Source organism: Melopsittacus undulatus, chromosome 6 (assembly GCF_012275295.1).
Source record: "Melopsittacus undulatus isolate bMelUnd1 chromosome 6, bMelUnd1.mat.Z, whole genome shotgun sequence".
In the NCBI taxonomy this organism is placed as follows: Eukaryota; Metazoa; Chordata; class Aves; order Psittaciformes; family Psittaculidae; genus Melopsittacus; species Melopsittacus undulatus.
In genome coordinates, this window is record NC_047532.1 from 69121551 (window position 1) to 69146171 (window position 24621).

The 24621-nt window shown below is 45.0% G+C and overlaps 1 protein-coding gene across 1 annotated transcript in view; it reads right to left on the reverse strand.

The window, feature by feature from the left end:
- Positions 1 to 4400, reverse strand: part of GPC1 (glypican 1) — a 192603-nt gene extending 188203 nt beyond the window's left edge. Inside the window, exon 1 of the mRNA XM_005153948.4 lies at positions 3842 to 4400. Within this exon, the coding sequence (XP_005154005.2) occupies positions 3842 to 3998 (157 nt within the window). The 5' untranslated portion in view covers positions 3999 to 4400. The remainder of the gene's footprint in view (positions 1 to 3841) is intronic.
- Positions 4401 to 24621: the final 20221 nt, after the last annotated feature.

Sequence of the window (24621 nt, forward strand, 5' to 3'; positions counted from 1 at the left end):
GCCTAAAAGGACCAAAAGATTAAAAGGATTGTTCTGACTTATTTCAGCTAAGGAACAAGGGAAGCATGCGCAGGAGGTCTGTGACATGGATGGGCAGCAACATGGCCTGGCAAAGTCCACTGGCTTCTTTCTGTGCCCTCATTTTTCACTGTGATACACCCATTGTCCATGTCAACAAGGTCAACCTCAAAGAGAGCCAAGTCTAGGAAGGATTAATCTTGGGAATAAACAAACAAAAGCAAAAGCCTAGCCCAAACAGTGAGGAAGAGCCAAGCACATCCACATCAAATCACAGCAAGTCTCCTCCAGTACTGGAGATACCCATCTCTGCTTGAGACAATGGGGAGCAGTCACCCATCCAACATCAGTAATCCTAAACCATCCCATCAAGTCAGCAGAGAAACCTGGATATCCCCCCCAAAACACACTATTTTCTTCTATAGGCTTTCTCTCTTCCACCACAAACCACGCTGTGAGCCCCAAAAGACCAGCCCTTAGTACAGGCACTAAGTACACTTAGATGAAGACACCTCTCTTTCTCAACCACTGGTTTAGAGGATCCACGGTGGCGGTGATGGTATCTGGGCAGCAAGAGTAAGAAAATAGGGACTTGCTCCATCTCGAAGACTTGAGAGGGAACAGAACTATAAGTTTTTTAAATGCTTTCCCATCTTTTTGTAGCAATCACAGAAACCCCTTGGAACCCCCCAAGCATTCCAGCCAGTGAGCAGGAACACTCTCCAACAGAGAGAAAAACTTTGCTCAAGTACGTCTTACAGAAGCAAGTATCATAACTTTCCCCAAACCAAGGAGTAGGGAATGGTTCCCCCACTGCTAGAAACTTTCTTCCAGGCAGATCTCCACCTGAGACTCCGGGCGCACGTCTGCCCGTTAGGATTACTAACACAAGCAGATGCTTCTTTCATGTTTGGAAGTTTTGACACTGACTTCAAAGTAGGGAGATATAACACCTTGTGTATTCCCTAAACAACCTTAATAACAGCACCTGACACATTTAAAGTGCTTAGGCACGTTAAAGGCATTGTACACCATTAGCAAAAAACAGGAAACCCTGTCTAGGTGGTTCATGAGAAACCTGGTGAGCCAAGAATCTATCCCTGAATCAGATGCTTATCTATTAGCCAGCTAATAACTGTGTGACTGCTCCTCAAACTGATCTGTACAGCCATAAGCAGGGACTACCTTCTGGTGAGCTGTGGAGGCTTTGTATTACTCATAATCCTCTTAAATCATAACAAAGAATACAGATTAGAAGGTGTAAAGCGTGCAGTAACTGTTCTAAAACCAACATAAACACAGCCATCTCAGCCTGAGTCAGAGCCTGCATCATGGGAGCTTACTGAACTCCTTTTGAAGTCATGTTCTGAGGGTGCAAGTGTGGTTTTGCTCCTGGTGCTGGCCTGGTGTGACAGCAACATGCACCAAGCAGTGCCTGGAGCCAACTCAAAGGAGACAGGAGCAAGGTCAGCCCAGCATGGTAGCACTGCTACAGGGATAAGGCAGCGGGCTGAGAAATGAGTGTTCCCTTTTGCTTCAGGGCAAGCAATGGAAAGAGAAGGAACAGCAAGATCCCCTTGACAGGGACAAAAGAGGGACAAAGTGAAGGGCTTTTGCCTCTGGAGGGCTCAGAAATAAGACAAAAATGTGGTTCTTCGGGGAGCTCTGGTGAAGGGCACCATGAGGAAACTGCAGCACAGGTCCAAGTGGAGCCATGGCATCTTCATCAGCGTTTCTTACCTTAGCCAGAAGTTGTTGTATATGGATGTGTGTGCTTCCCAGGTGTCAACCAGGAGGAGCCTGACAAGGCTCCGTACAGATTATGATCATCATGGTCAGCAAGCTGAACTAATGCTGTTGAGCCTTAAGTGACAACTGAGCACTTAGAATAATGTAGAATTATAAACTGCACCTCCTACATGTAGGGATACTCAAGAGTCTTCCTTTTCAGAGACAACAAAACTGGCAGCGACTTCTGCACTAACATGCACAACTGCCAAAGAGCATACAGGATATACAACACTTTTATGGACATTTCTAAGGTTAGTATTAATGTACATCAATGTTTTAACCATACAGTAAGTACAACAGCAGGAGGAAAGCACATTCCTAAGTATCTCTCAGTCAGGAGGTATGCATGATAATTACCAATGAAAGTCATTAAGTCCGCTAGCTTAAATACTGGGTTTTAAACACCAGGCTAATTGTATCAGCAGCAGCAGGTTTATGGGTGGAACCTTCTTCCCCCAAGCACTCCCTCATATTAGTTTCCATGCGGTATTCCTCGAGTTTTATAGCATTTATCTATAGTTTCCCTGTTTAAAGTAACAATCAGAGATGCCCAGTTTGATACTAAAGTTTTAACTACTGTTGCTCAAGACTTGTCAGCGTACACACTCGTAGCAACAAATAGTAAGAAACAAAACTCCTGCTTCCCAGAAACCTGTGTGTCCTCTGTCACTTCTTGAGCCTGAGTGGTTTGTAGGCACAAGATGTTTTACTCACTGCCAACCTGGGCTATGTAACAGTTGTACCCACCACCCCCAAGGTCTGCCCATGTAGTACTATCCCCGCACACAATGCTGTAGCCATCCCTATGAGTATTTGTAAACATCTAGTCCTCCAAGAACTTTCCACTTGAAACATGGCTCTAATGTATTCACATTTGTCATAATTAGATGCAAACTTATAAAAAGCCACTTTCTTGCTCAGCTGAATTACTATTCTATTAATAGTGATGCTCAAATGATTTCGAAATTCCCCACTGTTTAACCTCAAGACTGCTCAGCTCATTTGGGAAATGTACTCTTTGTTGCAACTTGACAAAGAAAGTCTTAATTTGTCCACATGTATGAGACATGCACATGGTTCAGCCTATAGGGCAGATAATGACTTGGTTTCCCTGGAAAACTACACAATGAAATATTCAACACAAGGCATTCTGTATCTTCGATGGGAACTAAAAACTGTACTTTTCCTGGGATGTCCCTGTAGGTTGGCTTTGGCACATACGCCTGCACATTTTATGCTTTGTCTGAAGGAGGAAGCTCCCACAAGTAAGGGGAAAGCTTTCAGATATGGGTCATCAGTTGGTGTATCAAAACTTAGATGAGAATCTATAAATCCAAATCAAAACCCCCAATACCTCAGCATATTCCCCTCAAGCTCTCAAGAAAAAACCCAACCTACCTAACATAAACCAGACCTTGAATATTTTTTAGTATTTCAGTGATCTTCTGCAAAGAGGAGGAAATCAACCAAGATTTCTTCAAATCCAGAATGAAGGCAAGCGGACACACTGATGTAGGTTGCTCAGATTTCCTCTACACTCTAGGTTCTCGACACAGGGTCATTTTACTCCTGCTTCGTTTTAGTAAATGATAAATGCCATTTATAGGTTTGTTTCCCACCCAAAAGAGGACGAAATCAATTCTCTCTCATAACCGTGGCATTTTCCAGTTCCAACACCAAAACCCACTGCAGACTGATTATCCTGATTTCTGAACCAACCCCTGAAACCATTTCAATTGTACCCAAAACAGAAAAAACGAGACAATGCAATAAAAGAAAGGACCGCTGAACACTTGGACAAGCACACACCCTACACGCCTCCCCCCGCCCCAGCTTCCTTCGCACCGCCACCGCTTCACCGCAGAGAGCCCGCTTCAACCCGCGCAGTGGCTACAGCGGGTGCCCGGCCCTCGGGGTAATCCGTCCGGTCCGACTCCTCGCCGCCGCGCCCAGACACAAACTCCAGCGGCGGGAGCGATCAGCCCCGGCCGGCATCCCCTCGCCCTCGGCCACCGTGCTCCGCTGGACTCACCGGAGATCTCGGCCTGGGGCACGCCGCTGAGGCTGAAGCCCTTGGCCCCATACAGCTGCCGGACCTCGGCGCAGCTCCTAGCCTTGCCGCCGCTGTCACCGCGAGCCGGGGCGGAGGCGACACACAGCAGCCAAAATCCCCACGGGAAGAAACGCATCCTTCTCCGCTGGCCCCGCCACCTGCCGTGCGAAGGGCAAAGCCAAGGTCCCGCAGAGAGGAGGCGGCCGGGGTCCCTCTGCGGCGGAGGTGCCGGGTCCGGGGCGCGGCTCCCTCCTTCCCTCCGTCCCTCCCCGGGCAGCCCCGGCGGGACGGCGCGCAGCGGGGCTGGGGAACCGCGGCTCTCGGGCGCTGCCGAAGGCTCCGGGGAGTTCAATCCGGACGCCGCCGCGGCTTCGGCGGAGAGAGACAGAGATCCAAGTTTGGCCGGGCCGCTTTAGAGCCCCGGAGCGTGACCGTGGCAGAGGGGCTTTTGTTCTTAGCGCGGCTGCATCCCCGGGCAGTCCCGCCGCGATGCTGCCGGCTGCGGAGCGGCAGGGCCGGGCGGAGTGGGGCGGGGCGGGCCGCGGGGCTGCTCCCTCGGCACGGCGCTGGGCTGGGCTGGGCTCGGCGGGTCGGTCCGTGCGTGCGGCGGCACCGCTCCACCTGCGCGCCGAGCCGGGGACGGGGGAGCTCCGGAGCGAGGCCGGGCTTCCCCCGCCGGACGTGGCATCACGGCGTCCCGCGCCAATCCCGCGCAGGGCGCAGCCCCCCGCCCCGCCCCGCGCCCCCGAGCCGCGCTCCCCTGCGGGGCTGCGCCGGCACGGCCCGACGAGCCCTGTATAACCGCGGGTCCCGGCCGCCGGCAGCCAGAGCCCAACCGGGAAGGCTCACACCGGGAGATACGGTACTCGGGCGGTCACACACCGTCCTTGGGGAAAAGGGGCGTTAAAGCCATCTTTGTCTGCGGCGTGGTCCAGGGGCTGCACCTGAAGACCCCGAGTGCCCCCAGGGTTAGTGGGGAAACAACCACATAGAAGACTTAAGTTATACAGCACTTAGCCAAAACGGTGAGTAGAAAGCATCGTAACTGGGAGCCTGGGAATTCCAGCAAGGTTCGAATGGGGGAAAGGGTTAAAAGTGCCCCTTTTAGGAGCAGACACGGGAAGAGAGGCAATTTTCAACAACAGAGTCTCAGCCTTGGAATCTAGGTCCTACACGAGCCTGCCAGCTCCTGAACCTGGTGCTCTGCAGCTCTATTTTAAACTGCTTCCCACAGAAGTGAGGCATCTGTGATCACCTCTGTCCATGTGTTTCCCACCCAAATAAGCACCAAGGCTTTTGATCAGAATGACAAAATCACAGACTTTAAAGCTCATACAGTTCCAAGCCCCTGCCAGGGGCAGGGGCATCTTCCACTAGATCAGGTTACCCCAAGCCCGATCCAACCTGGCCTTGAACACTGACAGAGATGGGGTAGCCACAGCTTCTCTGAGCAATGAACATCAAACAAATCTAAATGTGTTTCAGGACTGACACAGAACACAAAGATCACTCCTCTAAATCTTCAACTGAGAGGAAGCAGTTCTTTTCTATGGAAAAAGGAGAGGGAATGTGCCAGCGCTTCAGCTGAAGCACTTACTGTGAGTTTACACCTTACCAGACACCCCACACAGAAACACGTGTCCCCAGCAAAAAAAAAAAAAAAATTATGAGAGTTTAGCTTTTGACTTCGTCACTCAGACATGCAGAAATACATGGGAAATTTGGGTTGTTCATCTTGCTGCTTGAGAACTCCTTGTTCTCCTGAGGAACAAGTAATGGAGAAGTAAATGACGCAAAGTAAGAGCCCCAGGGAGGAGAAGGATGGCAGCAGAGAAAAGTTGTTGCTTCCCTATGATGTCTCCTAATGATTTCCTATTAAAACTTCCTAATTGAATTCATCTACAAGATATCGTGAAGTAGATTTAGATCTAACTGTAAAGCCAGGGAGATGCTGGTCATGAGGATCACTACTAAAGTGACCAATACATCATTACCACCAAAAATTAAACACTCCAAGTCAGATACACCCCATACACCCAAATCTGGATTCTTTAACAGGTCTCTTTTGGTCTCTTGCTGCATCTCTCAGTCATGCCTCATTTTAGAAACCCAAAGCTTACAGAGTACCAAAAACTTGGTACACCTCAGCTTGGAGTTGGCCTTAAGGAGCATGGAAATAGGTCTCATTCCTGGAAATACATAAGGAAAAAATCTGCCATGGATAATGGAAAGTCTGACCTACCCCATTTTAAATAGGATCACTTTTGTAAATGCAAGAGTACCATACACATAACAGGTCACCAGGTATGTTAATGTGGCACAAGGTTACTTAAGCTCTTACTTCTGCATATTTATCTTACTTTTATAGCCATAAATAGAAATGGCTATATATTTTGCCCATCTCAGGCTTTGAACACATCTCTCAGACACTTATGTCAGAGATCACATCTAATTAATTTAACTACAATAATAGCAGAAAACAAGCACCAGAGAAATCCATATATATACTTCCAGGGCTACAGAACATCAGGATCTTGGTTCCTCCTCCTGAAAAACCAAAGAGGGAAAATCAGATACTCACAGACACACCATTAATAATGCTCTCACTTGGGCCTGTTGAGGGGAATGAACTGCAGGAATGCAAACTCCAAAGAGACAAAGTACTTGACAGAGAAGAAAGGCAGAGCCATAAACCTCGTATCTGGTCTGGCTGCTACAAAATGACGCGTGGTGGCACAGGGGACCAAAGCAGTACCTAATTTTTCCCTTTCCATGTCCAAGCCTGAGGTTGGATCCTTGCTGCCATTGTATATCGAGAGCTTGCTTGCAGCTCTGCCTGAAGTGAGCTACAGCTATACCTCAAGGTTGCAGCACGAAGCCCTCCACAATCACACAGAAATAACTACTGGCAGGGAAAGAACTGGAACTGAAACTCTTGGGTTTGGCTTTGGAACCAACCCCTGAGCTACAGATCATTTCACAGACCAAAGTATTTTCCTTCTTCCTATACATCTCACTTCTCCAGGCTGGGTGACAACAGTGCCTGCGGCAGGGACTGAAGTCATGTCACTCCTGATAAAATCCTGAAGGGCTGCAGCATGCACTCTGCTATTCCAATGGTGAAACACCAAGGCACCCACTGCCAGAACAGAGCACACTGCTAGTTCCAAAGCCCAGTGCAGGAGTCCAGGCTCTGCCATAAACCTCTGTGACAAAGTGACCATCATCAGTTCACTCACTTCCTAAAAAGGTATAAGAGGTACTTCTTACCTGACCACCTGCCTATGAGATGCTCACATACTATCACAAATAGAAGCTTGTAAGTAGGCAGATTAAAAATAAACGCGAGCTGATACAAGCTCTTCAACAGAGAAGCTATCTGCAAGTCTAGACAGGATCCGACCCTGAGCAAGCCAATCTTCAATTAAGAGGCATATCTGTTTGTTTCTATGGACATGCAGGATTGAAGTAGGTACACTCTAAGCACATTGAAATAAACATCTTTAAAGCACCATGATGAAAATGTATTTCTGGCATCTGTGTTCTGTGTGTATTTGAGGACCAAATCCACTTCCTGAACATTCTTGGTTAAAAAAATGGAGCATCGCAAAAAGTGAACAAAGGATTGTCCAACAATGGGCAGAAAGAGCTAGAACTAGGGAAGAGAAGGAAAAGCAGGGCAAAACACAAAGATGAGTAGATAAAATGCCAAGGAGGAAAAAAGCACAGCCAGCCAGCAAGATAGCTAGCGGAGGACAGGAAATCCATCCTGCTGGGGGGATCACCTCTTGACAATCTGACAGAAAGTGCTGCCCACTGAAAAGCTGATTCAAGCACTATGTATAAGAATGATGAAGAGGAGCCAAATAATCTGGCACAAGTAGGGAACTCTACCCTTTAATAAAGAAGTGAAGAGAGGCTTTGTACAACCTCAACTGTTGTTTCATTTCTTCATCTCTTCCAAAATGTTTCACAAGGCAGTGGACATACCTCTTTTTCTTTTCTATATGGATGCATATCAAGAACTGTACAGGCAGCAATGCAGTTACACCCACCAGAACTCCAGGTGTTCCAAAATGGACCTATGCTGAGTTGCAGCAACCTGGATTCTGACAGTGAAACCAGATAAGCATATTAAATCGCATCATATCTTTGATGCCACATAAAAGTATAGGGCGTTCCTACTTGGATTCACTGGTGTTTCTACCTTTTTCACTATTGTATCAAGTACAGAGCTCACACAGAATGGGAAGTGGAGAGGGAAAAAGAGATGGGCAAAGCCTATGTGGGCTACAACTTCCTCTCAGCAATGCTGTGTAAAGAAACCCCCAGCACCTTTTCCTTTGCCAGTCTTATGCTGCTTCTGATTCTGTGGAAAGATGAGAAAATCTGGCACCTTTACATGAAAAATGTTCATCAAAGTAGGAGTATCTCAGTACCTTTTCCACACATTTCTTTTAATCTATGATTTACCTGTCTTCTACGGGATCCATGAAAGCTCTCCCTGTGGCCCCTGCCCTGCCCCCAGCACTGGCTGGTGTTCAGCAGAAGCTGGACATGTGTGTTTTGCTGAATCAAATCTAATTAAGTTGCTCAGAGGATTTACTAGATTACACCTTGCTATCTACAGCTGCTTACTTCTTCACTGGCCCTTCGTTCAGTAAAAATCCAGCAGCTGCTCCACCCCTCTGCACACATTGCCCCACAACCCTCTTCTGACACGTGCAGGAAGCACCTGCCAGGTTGTTTTGGTCACTGAAAACATCAGATGAGTCCCTTTGAATTGCTGGGACATTTATGTACAGCTAACAAACCCAGCTCAATCCCAGTGGACTTCGTAAGAAGCCATTTGCCATACAGAAATGCCAAGACTTGTTGGGATTTGTGTGTCCAGATTAATTAAGAATATTGCTCAATAGATGTACAGAGTTGGGGATCCTCAACAGGGTGCCCAGAGAAGCTGTGGCTGCCCCATTCCTGGCAGTGTTCAAGGCCAGGTTGCTCACAGGGGCTTTGAGCAACCTGCTCTAGTGGAAGCTGTTGGAAGGTGTTCCTGCTCATGGCAGGGGTTGAAACTGGATGAGTTTTAAGGTCCCTTCCAACCCATGATCTGATGATCCTTTCCAGGTCTTGAGGGAGCCAGTTTCAGGCCCCAGAGGAATGATGAACACAATTCCGGCTGCTGAGGAGAAGAGGAAGGGAGGCTGCACCGAGACTAAATGTACCAGTGTATACCAAGGCTTGGTCAGTCTGATGCTTGATACTTTGGTGGAATAGACTCTTTAAATGCAATGCTTAATTCCCCCCATGTGTTGCTAGTACTCTGCAGAGAGAGATTATGAACAGCTAAATAATTTCAGGCAGAGAATCTGGCTAATACTGGTAATTGCCACTCTATGCTGTGTTTTGAATTGAACAACCCAATGTTACGGCAGCGACTTAAAGGAATGTATTGCTTTAATGACCTCTTACAAACGACGCCACCTTGCAGGACTGAACTTGTATTATATATGTGAGTCAGAGATTTCCCAGTAGAAAAAAGTCTTAAAGGCCAGAAAAATTAAACACATGCCATAAACTCATTAAAGAAACAGCTGCTAATTGGGTATGCCCCAGGAAGTACATTTCATCCTTTCTGTCCACTGCTTTCAATAATGCTTTTCCCACTCCCAGCTCCCCAAAACACAGCCAACAATGAACAAAGAACATGGAGATGACACTGAATCTGATTTATGTTTGATAAGCAGAGCTTAGCTCAATAGCATGAAACGGCTTAAAATTAGCCCCCAAATGGTTAGAAATGTGTCATTCCGGCATGCCATTCCAGAGATATGTAGATTTCTCCCACTTCCACATTGCAATTGATGACTTGCTCTTATTATTCAAGACGTTACATCCAGAGCTGACTGATTTTGAAAGGGGTTTTTCAAATAAAAATCTCCCCTCATTCTCACCATCAGTCTCTGGACACTGGTGTAAGAAAACTGCCAGGAGCAGCACACTCTGTTCCTATGAATACTAGCTCAACTATTTTCCTGAGCATTGGTTCGAGGCACATGGAAGTGGGACGGGCATCCCAGGTTTCTGTGAGAAACAAAAGTTACAGCCATGAAGAAAGACACATGTGGAGTGCAATACAGGCATCTGGCAATGCTAATAGAACTTCTCAGCTGACACTTTATCCTCAGCTGTTGCTCCACTAAACACTACAGACTAAAGCACTTAGATGAATTAATACAATTATCTTGCGTTCTGCTCAAGTGTTTATTTTTCCCCTCACATCTGGTTAGGTACAACATAACCTGGTTTTCTAGAGAATGTGACTAGAATGAAATACTGACAAAGTTGTACTGCAAAGCACTGAACACCTCTGGTTGTGAGGAGAGGCTCTCACCCTCCAGGCTTTGCAGTGTGACAAACACCCAGTGCTGAGCAGTGTCAGGCAGAAGTGCAGGCAAGGCAGTGTTAGACCAGCTTGCTGGCAGGACAGCTAACCGTGGATGTCAAGCAGCCTTGTACATACGGGGTCAAAACCTGACTTAGAGTTTGGGAACATATCTTTCCTGTGCCTTTTTCTCTGCAGTCTTGGTAAGGTAATTACCGGATGACACACAGTTTTCAATGTGTGCCAGCCTCACTTCTGAGGTAACTGTACACAAGTAGTTACAGCTGGAGTGGATTTGGGCCAGAATATTATTCATTTTAAGATCTATTCATTATACAGTACAGTGTATGAATCTGCTGTGGCTACATAACTTTAAGGGTGCTCAAAGAGCAAGCTCTCAGAAGACAGTGTAATGCCAGTGAAGGGACACCCATTTATCCTGGCTGAGGATTAAACACCGTTATAATCCAACATCCTCATGCACCACTACAGGCCCTCTGGCTACTGGTTCTTTGGTCAGGACCATATAAACATCCAGTGTTGGATTTTTCAAGACACCAGACAACGCAAACCCATCTTCTTAAGATTAAAAATAGAGCTCTTAATCGGATTTCCTCAACCTGCTACAAACCAGAGAACATGGATACAAGTAGATGCAGAGCCACTGGGTGTTAGAAATTATAGAACTCGCCAGGACACTGAGTTCTTTCTGAAAGGGTTTTCTGTTGGTTGGTTTTTACCGTGCTACTTTTGAGCACAACCTTGAAAATAAATTGTTTGCAATAACTGTGTTTTTACATCACACCTATAGTTTTGCCTTAGGCAGGATTTTTCTTCTGCAGCTAAAGGAGCAAAGCTTAGTTCCTTTGCCTCTATTGTAGCAGATGCCAGGGACATTGCTTTTTAAAGCATTTTAAATAGAAGTTGGTGGACCAGGGGACCCTGGATCACACTTTCAAACCTTCCTTGCTGCCTTACAAAAGTAAGGCAGTTAGATGCAATGACTCACTCACACTGACATTTTTGGGAGAGAATGATGCCTTTTATAACAACATTGATATTCCTCCACTGATGTCTCAACACGGGCTAATTTAGAAAAGAAACATGTAGTGCAAGGTTGAGAGGTCACAGGCCAGCCAAAGAACTCATGAGATCATGGGCCCATGAAAGAGGCTCTGGCTTTAAAATCAAATACCCTTTTTCATTCTGTTCCTTTTTTTAAGGAACAGGCAAACTTTTCTGAAGTGCCTGGAATTTAATATGAGCTCTCCTTTCACATACCGTGCAAATAAAAACTACACTGCAGAACGACTTGGGGGGGGGGGGGTTCAGGAGAGTTTCTCCCCAGAGGTCACTTTATATTGAGTAGAGAAAGAGAGGGAGAAGGAAGGACACACACCTACTTTCAGAAAGCTGCCAGACCTCTCTTCCAGCTCTGATGTTATCCTTGCCAAGCCAACACCCTTCTCAGATTATTCTCCCCACAGCCTGCAATGCCTCTGCAGTCTAGTGAGTGTGAAATTACATTATCAACTGTTGGATTATTTGTGGCTGTTGTGTTCTGCTCTATCCATACTAGTCTTTTCCCAGTCTCCTGATTTTTCCCTGCCAGACCTAAAGGAAAAAGACTTGGGAAAAACGAAGTTTACAATATAAGAAATCTACTTCCATGGTGTTCTCCAACCTGATGTTTGCACCCTTAAATGATTTTAAAACACATTTGGGTTTCAGATTAAAATCAGGACCAGATTTTCTGGCTTTGAGTTCTTTCAATGACAGCTCATCCACAAATTATTCTTCGTTTTCCCCAAGAAGAGGACTGTATGAGTTTCTTCCTAATATTAGGTGTATATAAAACTAATTATGGACTGACGGAGACTATCTTTCTGACTCCAAATGAAACAGAACACCCTTTCCTTTATAAAGCAGTCCCAAAACGCCAATGTTGGATTTAGAAATGGATTTGCAAAACCAAGAGGCCTAATGTGCTGTGTTCCCTCCTCCCTTCAGCACAGCAGTGGCTAACAAATATTATTTGTTGATGCAATATATATAAACTGTATATCTTTGGTATGCCGATTTGTTACTAAATCAAAGCAATTAGGCACAGAGTTTCCTAATGGAATATGCAATTGATAAGAGAATAATTTATTCTTCATAAATATGACTAAAGAAATTATTCCTTATGAATTTTCAAGACATAGGTCATGTCTTCTGAATTTAAGAAAATTAAGATTAGCTCCTACAGTGAAGCCCTACTGTAGGCTTGCTGTCTTCCCAGATTTCCATAAGAAAATGCTTCCTCTCTGCTTTCTTGGCCCTTGGTTTTGTAACATTAACAAGGTTCATAAACTCTGAAGTAACCAAGTATAAAGAACCGGTTATGCTTACTGATCAGTGAGTAAGATTTACTTTTGGGACATATTCAAAAGCACTATTAGAAACTGTACGCATTTGCTGAACCAGGTGAGGGCTTGTAGTAGATACCAGTGTATCCATGCTTGGAAGGAGACAGTGTCAGAGCCATCTGCAGTCTCAGACTCCCTGTCCTTCCTAACTCCAGCCTGGTGGAAACAGGAGACTACACAGCATCCACCAGGAATATAATTCTGAAAGATTTCTGTTTTCACTCCTATGGTCCTCCACTATGTGAATGAATGTGCTGATGACCCTTGCAGTGAGCCCCTAAATCCTCATACACACTATGGGATCTGCTAGCGAGGCTGTATCTCTAACGTCTATGTTACAAGCACCAGCCTGATAGCTCAAGTTCAATTACAAAAGCTAATATCAGCATCTAGAGTTGTTCACTTAACAGCCGCTGTTGCTCCCATGTCCTCAAGGCAGATAAAAGTTGACCCATCTATGGCTGTCATTGGCTTGATGGGTCACAAGGTGAGAACACCGTGCAGTGTGTCCACAATGGCCTTCCTGGGTATCAAAGCACAGCAGTATCTGAAATCCTTATAAATTACACCAGTATAGTACCTAACCTTCTTATGTTAGGCTTAGGCAATTTCTTCCCTCCTCCCATTGCTCATTTTCCTCAACTCAAATGTCTGTTTCACATAAACAAGAAAAATGAGCTGGCAAACACCCTGCCCATAACTCAATTTTAAGGGAGAAAATACAATTACCCCCAAATCTTTCTTTCCTAATGTTTTGTGAAATGAACTGTTGAAAACTATCTACTGAGAAGGAGCTGAAAACCCTTCCCTCCAAAAAGTAGCATAATAAATGTACTCTTCACTCTTCAAGAGATGCAGCTTAGCCCACAAGAAAAAGCCCTCTTTTTCTGCCTTTATGGGTTTTGATTAAGCATTCTGACCAAATAGATTTGGAAGTTTTGATGGCATCCTCTTAAATGTTGATTTTGTATATGAAAAGCAGAACTGGGGATAGCCAAATGCAGAGAAGAACTGCAAAATTATATTTGTTAGCTCAGTAAGGATGGCTGGAATCTCTTTTCTCAAACTCCCCTTAACATCAGTGAGAATTTTACATAGCTATTAAGCACAGACAGCACTTGAAAGATTCTGAGGTACAGACTGCTGGAAGCTCAGGGGTGTCAATGTGGAAGCACTGCCATATGTTCTTCCCTATACATCCAGTTGTGACCATTATCAGAGACAGCCCTTTGGTCTAACCCATTCTCACGCGCACTTTACAGTCTCCATTTACTAATCTGGTTACCTGAAACCCTTTCAAGTTACAGTTACATAAACAACAGCATTAAGAACTCAGGTGACTCCCAGTGAGGCTCTGCGTGCACTAGAGTGCCTCAGCAGCAGCACACTGGTTTCCTTGGATCAAGCAGCCTAGCTCCAGGGAGCTGGGATGCATGGGTTGGTGATGCTGAGGACAGACTCCTACCTCTTTGTTTTGTCCTGCAGTGTGCAAGGAACTTCCCACAGATGTCTGGGCAGTCTCAGCTCTCATATGGTGTCCAGAGGAGAGAAGTATGCTTAAGTGATGTGATACTTAGAAATGCCTTTGGGGTAGCAACAGGATACAGAAAACCCTCTGAGCTATCTTAATGGCTTTGGCATGGTTCCCCTTCCCAAACTGATATTTGTTTTTATGAGATACACATAATGATGCCAGCAAAGAACACAAGTTACAGATATCCATGGAAGTTCATAAGAGCAGTTAACTCATTCATCATGGTGGTACCCTTTAGCATGTCTGTGCAAACACTCCAACACCACCATATATTCATTTTCTCTTCTTCCATTCCCCATCTATCTTCCTGCTTTCCCTGCCTGATAGGTTGTTATTCACCCAGCCAGAGGATGCTGTTAGGATGCTCTTTCTCCTGTTTAGGCAGATTGCTTTGCCTTTCTAGGGCTCCTCCTGATCCTGAGAGTCCAGGAAGCATGTGACTTAGAAGAGGAACTGAACTCATACCTTCTTAAGAGTAATCACAAAACCTAAGGTGGATGAGCTTTAACTTGCCTTATTTTGTACTCAACTCAACAGTGACCCACAGCCATTAAGAGCTTTTGTCTGTGTGCAAGTCAGGAGCTCACCTCAGAACTTTCTATGCAGGCCCTGAGTCAATGCTTCATCAATTCATTTGGCTGGTAAGGGTGGTAGGAGGTCTTAAGGGCCCTCCTGAGACTTAAAATCCAAAGAAAATAAATCCAGATACAAAGGTGCCCTGTATCTTTCTAAGGCTTCGCTTAGTTGGGAACTAAGCTCATGTACTTTTAATTTCATATAATAAGAAAGTACAGACTTACCTTAGTAAGAACATGGCAAATATTAATTAAATACTAGAAAGGAAAAAGAAAGACAATAGCTACCAAGGAGGATAAGTCTGAGAGTCTGGGGCTTAGGCTGGATGAAGCTGAAAAAATAATAACCAGAGAACATGGAAATTAAGAGCAGTACTTGTTAATTAGAGACTACCAAAAGCAGCAGAATAATGAGAGATGTCCGCTTTTCACCTGCAACAATGGAGACAACTCTTAGGGTTAAATCTCTGGTCCTAGTACATGGTTCTGTTAGAGAGGGGCACTAACATCATTATCACTCAGTTTATCACATGCAAGCACCAGATTGTGCCTTAATGTGCTGAGGGTTCTCCTCTGAACTGTGTGGTGGTGTTAAGCAGACCTCATAGAGCTGAACTACCTGTTTATAAGAAACTTTATCATGGAAAAAGTCGGAATTCTATCGTTATTGTTCCTAGGCTGGCAGAATTGCAGCGGGGACACCCAGCTGACTGACTGTATCTGTGGCTTCCTTTCAAGACAGGCTTAAGCAGCTGACAGCAACTGAGGATCTGCATCCCGCTTCTGGTTTCAGGCAGGAACCGATTTTATTAGGAGGACAGGGACAAACAAACTATAAATAAAACTGCATAAGGGCTTTATGAATCAGTGTTTAAAAACCTAACTTTTCATCAGTCTGGCTGCTGCTCTGCTCTCTCTGATGCCACTTTATCTCAGCAGAGACACAGGCAGCCTGTATTCTTTTAACCTCAGCACGCTGCCACTGGTCTTTGATATAGCAGCTGTCTCATAGCTACCATTAGATTTCAATTAAACCAGGTTATATTTAGGGTGAAAATAGGGCTATTTTAAACTGCCATACCTGCGAACTTTTATTCACTCTCAGCAGTAGTTATTTTATTTGATGTTCCTGGTTTTAAACTGTGCCATCCATAAAATTATAAAGATAACAGAAATGGTGATGTATTTTATATTCACATCACCAAAAACCTATCATTAAAAGCAGCACATGTCTACAGAAAAACACCCTTAAAGATGATAAATAATAAAATGCTCTCTACAGCCAGGGTTGCTAGCACAGACTGTCCATGGTGGGACAATACAAATGATTCTGCAGTGACAAGGAAAAGTAAACTTTCCTTTTTCTCTACTGATCACAGGGGCCTATTGCTCACATTTTTAGTGCTACCACAGAAAGAGCTCATAGAATCACAGAATCAGCTAGGTTGGAAAAGACCTTTAAGATCATCAAGTTCAAGCTTTACCCCACCACTAAACCGTGTCACTAAAGGCCTTGTCTAGGGACAATGACTCCACCACTGCCCTGGGCAGCCTGTTCCAGTGCTTGACAACCCTTTCAGGGAAGGAATTGTTCCTAATATCCAGTCTAAACCTCCCCTGGTGCAGCTTGAGGCTGTTTCCTCTTGTCCCACCCCTTGTTCCTTGGGAGCAGAGCTCAGCCCTGTCCTGGCTCCATCCTCCTGTCAGGCAGTTGTAGAGAGCAATAAGGTGCCCCCTGAGCCTTCTCTTCTCCAGACTGAACCCCCCCAGGTCCCTCAGCCGTTCCCCATCACACTTGTGCTCCAGGCCCTGCACCAGCTCCATTGCCCTTCTCTGGCCCCACTCCAGCACCTCAATGTCTCTCTTGTGGTGAGGGGCCCAGAACTGAGATGTGGCCTCACCAGTGCCCAGTACAGGGGGATGATCACTGCCCTGGCCCTGCTGCCATGCTACTGCTGATACAAGCCAGGATGCTGTTGGCTTCTTGGCCACAAGCTGCTCATGTTCAGCTCCAGTCAGCACCCCCAGCTCCTTTTCCATGAGCAGTTTCCAGCCACTTTTCCCAAGCCTGGAGTGTTGCAGGGGATTGCTGTGTCGCAAGTAGAGGACCCAGCACTTTGCCTTGTTGAACTTCATATCATTGGCCACAGCCCATCGATCCAACCTCTCCAGACCCTTCTGCAGAACCTTCCTACCCTCCAGCAGATCAACACTCCCACCCAACTTAGTGTTATTTGCAAATTTACTGAAGATACCCTTGATCCCCTCATCCAGATCATCAGTGAAGTCATTAAACAGCACTGGCCCCAACAGTGAGCCTGTGGGACACCACAAATGGTGTGTGTGATGTCAGTGTAACGCTTTCATGTTGTCCAACACAACACACTTATCTTGGGGACAGATTACGTGATGTGGGAGAACACAGTTACGTCTCCTTGCATTTTCACTTCAGACAGTCATCCCTTTCCTCCTTCTCTATCCATATTGCATCATTCATACTTCATCAGCAGACAACACACGAAAGCCCCATAATGGTGCCCACTGCCCTCCCTCCATTATGGTGGGGCACTTTCTATAACAGTGCTCAACCTGTGGTCAGTGTGGGCCACTAACTCTCACTCAAATGCTGTTCCGAATACACACAAATGTAACCACATGCCCACGCTGGGATGCTAACCTTGCTTCAAGAGCACATCTCTGTTCTAAAACGAGTGAAACACCCATATTTTTAGGTAATGCAATTACCTGCATGAAAATGATGGTGCACATTTTCATGTGAACAAGAAAGAAAATCTTATTTGAGTCATATAAAATTTAATAGGCTACAAACATAGCTAAAGCAAAAGATAACTCTCTCATGCAAAAGCCTGCTCATAAAGAGTCTATAATTACACTTGCTGCCTTTTGGTTGAAGGCACGGACTTTATTAAGTGCAAGAGCTGTTTTTCTGCAAGAAAGCTTATTGGGGAGTGAATTAAAGCAAGCATGATCACATTCTCACATGCATAAAATGCTGATTCTCTCACCTGCCTTATATGCCAAGTGCTTACTCTTGCAAGGTATTTGGAGCTGTCAATGCCAGCTGAACTCAGCAAGACAGAGAAGTGCTCAGCACATCATAAAGGACCCTTGGCATCAGAGCAGGCCTCAGATACACTCAATGTTTGCCAATGAAACGTACCACAGGAACGCTGGCAATTACAGAGCAACTATTTGTGCGAGCATTACTGGAACTGTCTTCCCTTGTTCAGAGGAAGGGCACTGGCAGGACAGAGAGGGCTTGCAAAAGAGCTACAGCTGCGGCTCAGAGACTGCAAACCTACCTGACACTGAGACACTAAACAAAGCATACCTGTTTAGCTCACTATATGCAAAATAGAGCATGAAAACAACACCCTGTGAAGGGTCAAACAGACCTGAAAGTAAGAATGACAGAATGGTTACACCTATTACCTCTACAGTATGTTCTGCCTTAGCCTTTAGATATGTATGTCTGGGGGTATTAATCATAGAATTATGGAATGGTTTGGGTTGGAAAGGACCTTAAAGCTCATCCACTTCCTGCTCCCTGCCACGGGCAGGGACGCCTTCCACCAGAGCAGGTTGCTCCAAGCCCTTGTGTCCAACCTGGCCTTGAACACTGACAGGGATGGGGCAGCCACAGCTTCTCTGGGCACCCTGTGCCAGCACCTCAGCACCCTCACAGGGAAGAATTTCTTCCTAACATCTAATATCAGTCTCCCCTCTGTCAGGTTAAAGCCATTCCCCCTTGTCCTGTCACTACATTTGCTTCAGCTGGGGCACAAAATGGACAGTTCATAGGCATAGGTATTCAGTGTTCAGTCAGGCCCCAAACACTCCCTGGTCTGCTGTGCTTTAACCAAGCCCAGTTTTGAAGGCAGAACAACTAATTATTTATTTCTTTTTAATGGCAAGATGGTATCAGGGCACTTCAAAACATCATTGATTTTATTTCCACAACCAAGATCATTGAATCACAGAATAGTTAGGGTTGGAAAGGACCTTAAGATCATCTAGTTCATGGCAGGGACACCCCACACTAAACCATGTCACCCAAGGCTCTGTCCAACCTGGCCTTGAACACTGCCAGGGATGGAGCATTCACCACCTCCCTGGGCAACCCATTCCAGTGTCTCACCACCCTTACAGTAAAGAATTTCTTCCTTATATCTAATCTAAATTTCCCCTGTTTAAGTTTTAACCCGTTAACCTTTGTCCTGTCACTACAGTCCCTAATGAAGAGTCCGTCCCTGGCATCCCTATAGCCCTTGTTCAGATACTGGAAGGCTGCTGTTAGGTCTCCACGCAGCTACACCTTCTCAAATGCTCACCAAGGCTGCTTTTCTTCACCATTAAAAACAAACCAACCAACCAAAAGATGTGTTTCTCTCTGCTTGTTCTTGTACAGGATTGAATAATTTTGGCTGAAACCTACCAAAAAAATCCAAACCCAAGCCAAAGCCATAGCTTGGAAAATAACCCTGACTGGAAAATCAACCTAGCTGATCCCAGTCTGGCAAAATGATAAGCAATTGAGAGGAAAAGTATCCTACAGTAAGAAGCATCAGACAACCATTATATCCACAACTGTTAAAGAGGGAGTTTAGTGCTAAGTGTGTATGTGAAGAGAGAATTTCTCAAAGAAAAGATCTTCATTAGTTGGGAGATAAAGGCATAATAAAAACCTTTAAATGGGAGCAATTCAGATGAGATGAGATACTTCTATTTTTCAACCACCAGAGAGATATGAGAACAGCCCATTCAGGGTTGTGTTATAATTTCCATTTCTTGAAGCCTTAAAATCCCCTAGCAGACATACATCTAAAAATACATTGGTTCTAACAGATGCTTGGAGATCAGTGCCAGAATCTTCCAGTGCAGTGGCCAAAGTTGTGTAGGATGGTGGCCTACAGAATCCCTTCTGCCCTCAAATGCCCCTCTTTCCACAGTGAACACACTGAATAACCACCCCTGTCCTGTCTAGCGGATGAAACTTTTTCCCTGAAACAGGTGGCTATTGCTTTTTGAGTAGCCAGAGCTTGTCTTTTTCCACCTTCCATACATACACCAAACCTCTCCTTTTATTGTGAGTGATGCCATAGCAGTGGCTGACCCACACAAGAGATGGGTGCAGCAGCAGATTGCCTACACAAGTTTCACAACAGTTGCACTGAGTATAAGATTAGTACCTGCTGAAACTGCATACTCAAAACTCACTCCCTGCATCCCCAAATTTTGTTTGTGTCTCTGGAATCACAGACAGACACCTGGCAGTTATTCTGCAAAACCTCATGGTTTCCCACACCTCCTGGGCTAGTACTAACCAGCGCTGTTGACTGAAAACTTGTAATCTGGTTTTCAGTTCTATTACCACCTTTTCTGTCTCTTCCACCTTCCTTTTGCTGGACTTTGGGACCATCTCTGATCTTTTACCTTTGGCATTATCCACAGATTCATCACCTTTTGCTATAATTTAGAACCATTCCTGATGCCTCAGAGCTTGTGCAGTTTTTAAATGTATGCCTAAAATATATCTTTAATTCTTTGGATTTACAGCACTCTCGAGCTCCAAAGCCTTCATGTTTCCCCAACCTCTCCTTCTCAATTTATTCCACCTCTGATCCTTGTGTGCTGGTTGTCAATTTTTCCCCTTGGTCCTTATTGTGAAGCTGACAAGGAGCACTGCAAAACTGACATGGCGAGGCACAGAAATCCTGCAGGAATAGCTAAAACCTGACAAGTGACAGCGGAACAAGTGGCAGTGACCAGTTTTTGACCCTGAGATCTGATTTCACATATAATGTTCCTTGAAATGATGTAGGAATAAGCAGATACTTTGACCTGTTGGAGGCTCATTAGTGTGCCTGGAACAGGCTGAGGCTTTGGCACAGAGCCCCCAGCGCCTGCCCCATCGGCACACTGGGCTGTCAGTGACAGGGCTGGGAGGACTCTTTTGGGCAGTTCTCTTAGTGCAGAGGAATAACCATAGAGGCAGCTCAGAACTTAAGCTTCTTATACTCTATCCGCCTGGGGACACCTAGACAAACCAGAAAGGACCTAACTTTGTCACTGTACATAAATAGTAGCCACCCCCTATAAGCACTGGTTTTGTTCTTCCCTACACCAGCCCAGCACACCACACATCCACAGCAGTCTGGCCTTAAATCTCAATTCACTCCCAAATCCCAAGGGAGAGAGAGCTCTGTGAAGACACCAGGAGATGGGTCATGAAATTAGCATTTTTGTCTCATTAGCTTTTGAAAGCAGCAGTTACAGCACAAGGGACTTGGCCTGGTGATGTACCTACATATGCACAGCATGCTTCTACTAAAAGCATTAGAGCATCACATCTGCCTAGAGAACATTTTTCCTGACCAGAACTCATAATATTATAATCTCTGCTGTGTCCTAAATCCGAAATCTGATTTTACACCTCCTGTTCTGGGATATGTTGCATGAATAAAAGGATATGTCATTCTTGCTCCTTTTTCAAATGGAGCCACTCCAAGTTCCATCAATGCTGCAGGACCCACAGGCAGGTTTGGAGATAATGTGGGGACTGAGAGGACAGCAGAAGCCCAACAGCACTAATGGAGGTAAGGATGGATGGGCAATGAGACAGAAAGAATGCAGAATATAATTATAGAATCAACTACATTGTAGAAGACCTTTCAGATCAAGTCCAACCTTTACCCCAGCACTGCCAAGTCCAACACTAAGCCATGTTTTTAAGGTCCTTGTCTACATGGCTTTTGAACAGTTCCAGGGACAGGGACTCCACCAGTGCCCTGGGCAGCCTGCCTGCCCCCCTTTGAGAGAAGGAATTGTTACTAGTGTCATGCCTAAACCTCCCCTGACACAGCTCAAGGCCATTTCCTTTTGTCCTATTCCTTGTTACTTGGGAGAAGAGCCCAGCCACCTCCTATCTTCATCCTCCTTTAAGATAACTGTAGAGAGCAATAAGGTGCCCGAGCCTTCTCTTCTCTAGACTAAAACCCCTCAGTTCCCTCAACCAGTCCTCATCAGACTTCAGATAAACACTCCCATCCAGTTTGGTGTTGTCTACAAATTTACTGAGGGTGCACTTAATCCCCTCATCCAGGTCATCAATAAAGATTCCAAACAACACTGGCCCTAACACTGAGCCCTAAGGGACACCACTAGAGACAGGTCACCAACTAGATGTGATACCATTTACCACCACTCTTCAGACTCACTCACCCAGCCAGTTTCCAACCAGTGAAAAATCCACGTATCGAGGCCATGAGCAGCCAGTGTCTCCAGGAGAATGCTGTGGGACAGAGTGTCAAATGCTTCGCTAAAGTCCAAATACACAATTTCCACAGCCATAATCAACCAGAAGGCAGCAACAGTAGATTTAGTGGGAGGAAGGTGAATGGGGCTGCCACCTAGAAGGCTACAGTAATGAAGATCAGCTATAAGAAGTTTGACTGTTACCACACCAAGCTGCACACATACATATATGTGTATATGTTCAGGAGTCTCTTCTTACCAGTGTCTGAACTCACTTTCATAAACACCAGTCATGGATGTGGAAAGATACACAAAGAGGTAATACTGCAAGCTGTGCTTGCAATTAGGGCTAAAAGTTTAACCACAAGCTCCCAAAAATGAATGTCCAGTTTATGAAACTCTTCTATTTGGATGTTAATTTAGCAATAACTGCTACAGAGAAAAGAGGTTTTGTGTCAGCTTGTAAAGCTATCAGCACCTCTGCTTGCTGGTACTAATGGCAGTGTGCTACAATGAGACTCACCAAGTATGCATAAATACTGTGGATACATTTGTTGCTGTTGTCAGTATTGAACATCCCCAGACAATGTATTGAACTCACTTAACTGTGCAGTCTATCCTTCTTCTGCATGGAGATCACTCCCTCCCCATTCTCCATCCATATCCACAACATCAGAAGAGAAGCTGATAGCTAGTGTTCCTAACTAGGCCCTGCTCTCCACAGGAGGTTAAGCAGGTGAGGTCCTTTCCAACTTAGTGTTCTCTATGATTGTGTGAGAGATAAGAATCAAGATTTTGTTTCTGGGAAACTATGTAGAAAAACCATGTGCAGTTCTGGTTACTTCTGGTGGAAAAAAAATAGGAGACAGAGCTACCTTGTTCTGTGAATGGCAAAGTTTCTAAACAGTTACCAAATGTGATTAACACATCTCATAGGACAGACAGTACCTGGCAAGTGTCAGTAATTATTTAACCTCTGGGTCACTTGCTTATCCTGAGGAAGATTAAAGAAGCTGCAAGTGTACCTCACACTGGAGACAAGTGGCTAAGTAAGATTATCAGCCTTCACGAGAATGAACACCACAGTAAAAATGCAGGGGAGAGAATTTCACTATTTCTTGAACAAAAATAAATCATTCTTCTTGGTAAACTTACTATTTCACAAATGCCAAGATTATGTATCTTGTGAATCTAGTTAGGGGCTGTCTATTTTACTGCTACTCTGATTGTTAGGACTGAGATTGTCATTAGCACAAATAAACTTCTAGAGATCAGTATATACTGAATCCTATGCTCTGAGGAAGATTTATGCCAAGATTTTAGGCCAGAGAGTGAGAAATAGTGTATTCCCCCTACAGCTGGGAGAAGGCAGAGATGGAAATGGATGGAAAACAGTCAGCAGGGAATCTAAATGATTAATGGATAGATGGCTCTGCCAGGCTGTACCCTGCTAAAGGTTAAGCCTGGTTTTAAATGGGAAAGTACACATTTAAAGCACCTCTTTCTACTTAAAGCTCATCATGGAGAACTACGAAGTCAGTGGATTGCCTTTCGATTACAGCTTAGGAGACTGCAAACATCCCAGAGATGAGGTCTTTCCTCTTCTATTTGCACAGCATGCAGGACCAGAATTATCTTTGTTGGGAACTCAGGACTATAATGAAATACAAACACCAGTTACTAGGAGGAAGCTGCTCAGTGCCACTGTTACCTCAGGCAAGCACAGTGTTTTGTAATAACTGAAAAGCGACACTGAAAACAGCTCAATTAATCCACAATTAGAGGTGTGCATTCTACACCACACTGTACTTCAAGGAACTGGTGAGCTAAACACATTTCTTGCTTACCTACTCATGGAATTTTGACACTGGAGTACAAAAGTATTAAATATTAACTCGCTCCCCAGAGGGTTTGAGATTTTTTTTTTTAAAGAGGCAAAACCCCCTACAGTTAAGAATTATAGCTGAAATGTTAAAACTCAGTAGGTAGCTTAAGTTATGGTGACTAACTAGAAGACCAGAGGTAAGGGGCAATCTTCCCTGGCTTCTTGTCATGGAATCACAGAATGGTTGGAATTGGAAAGGACATTCATCCAGTCCTAACCCCCTGCCACAGGCAGGGACACCTCACACTAGACCATGTTGCCCAAGGCTCTGTCCAACCTGGCCTTGAACACTGCCAGGGATGGGGCATTTACCACTTCTTCGGGCAACCTGTGCCAGCACCTCACCACCCTAGCAGTACAGCACTTCTTCCTCGTATCCAACTCAAGTATCCCATTTAAGTTTAAAACCACTACCACGTGTCCTATTGCTACAGTCCCTGATGAAGAGTGTTTCCCTCTTACTAATACTATGAATGGTGGGTGACTGCTGGTAGTCAAGTGAGTATAATATGTAGCACCTTAGGAACTGTAATTTAGCATTAATTAGCATCCACTTCAGATAAAGTTAATGGCCAAGGTAGCTGTCCATTAAACAAATGAAACTGGAAATGAGAGTCTAATTGTAAGAGTCTAAAGAGTATCTGACAGTTCTCAGGGTTTTCTTTCCCTTTAACTCAGATTAAAGCTTAAATCAACA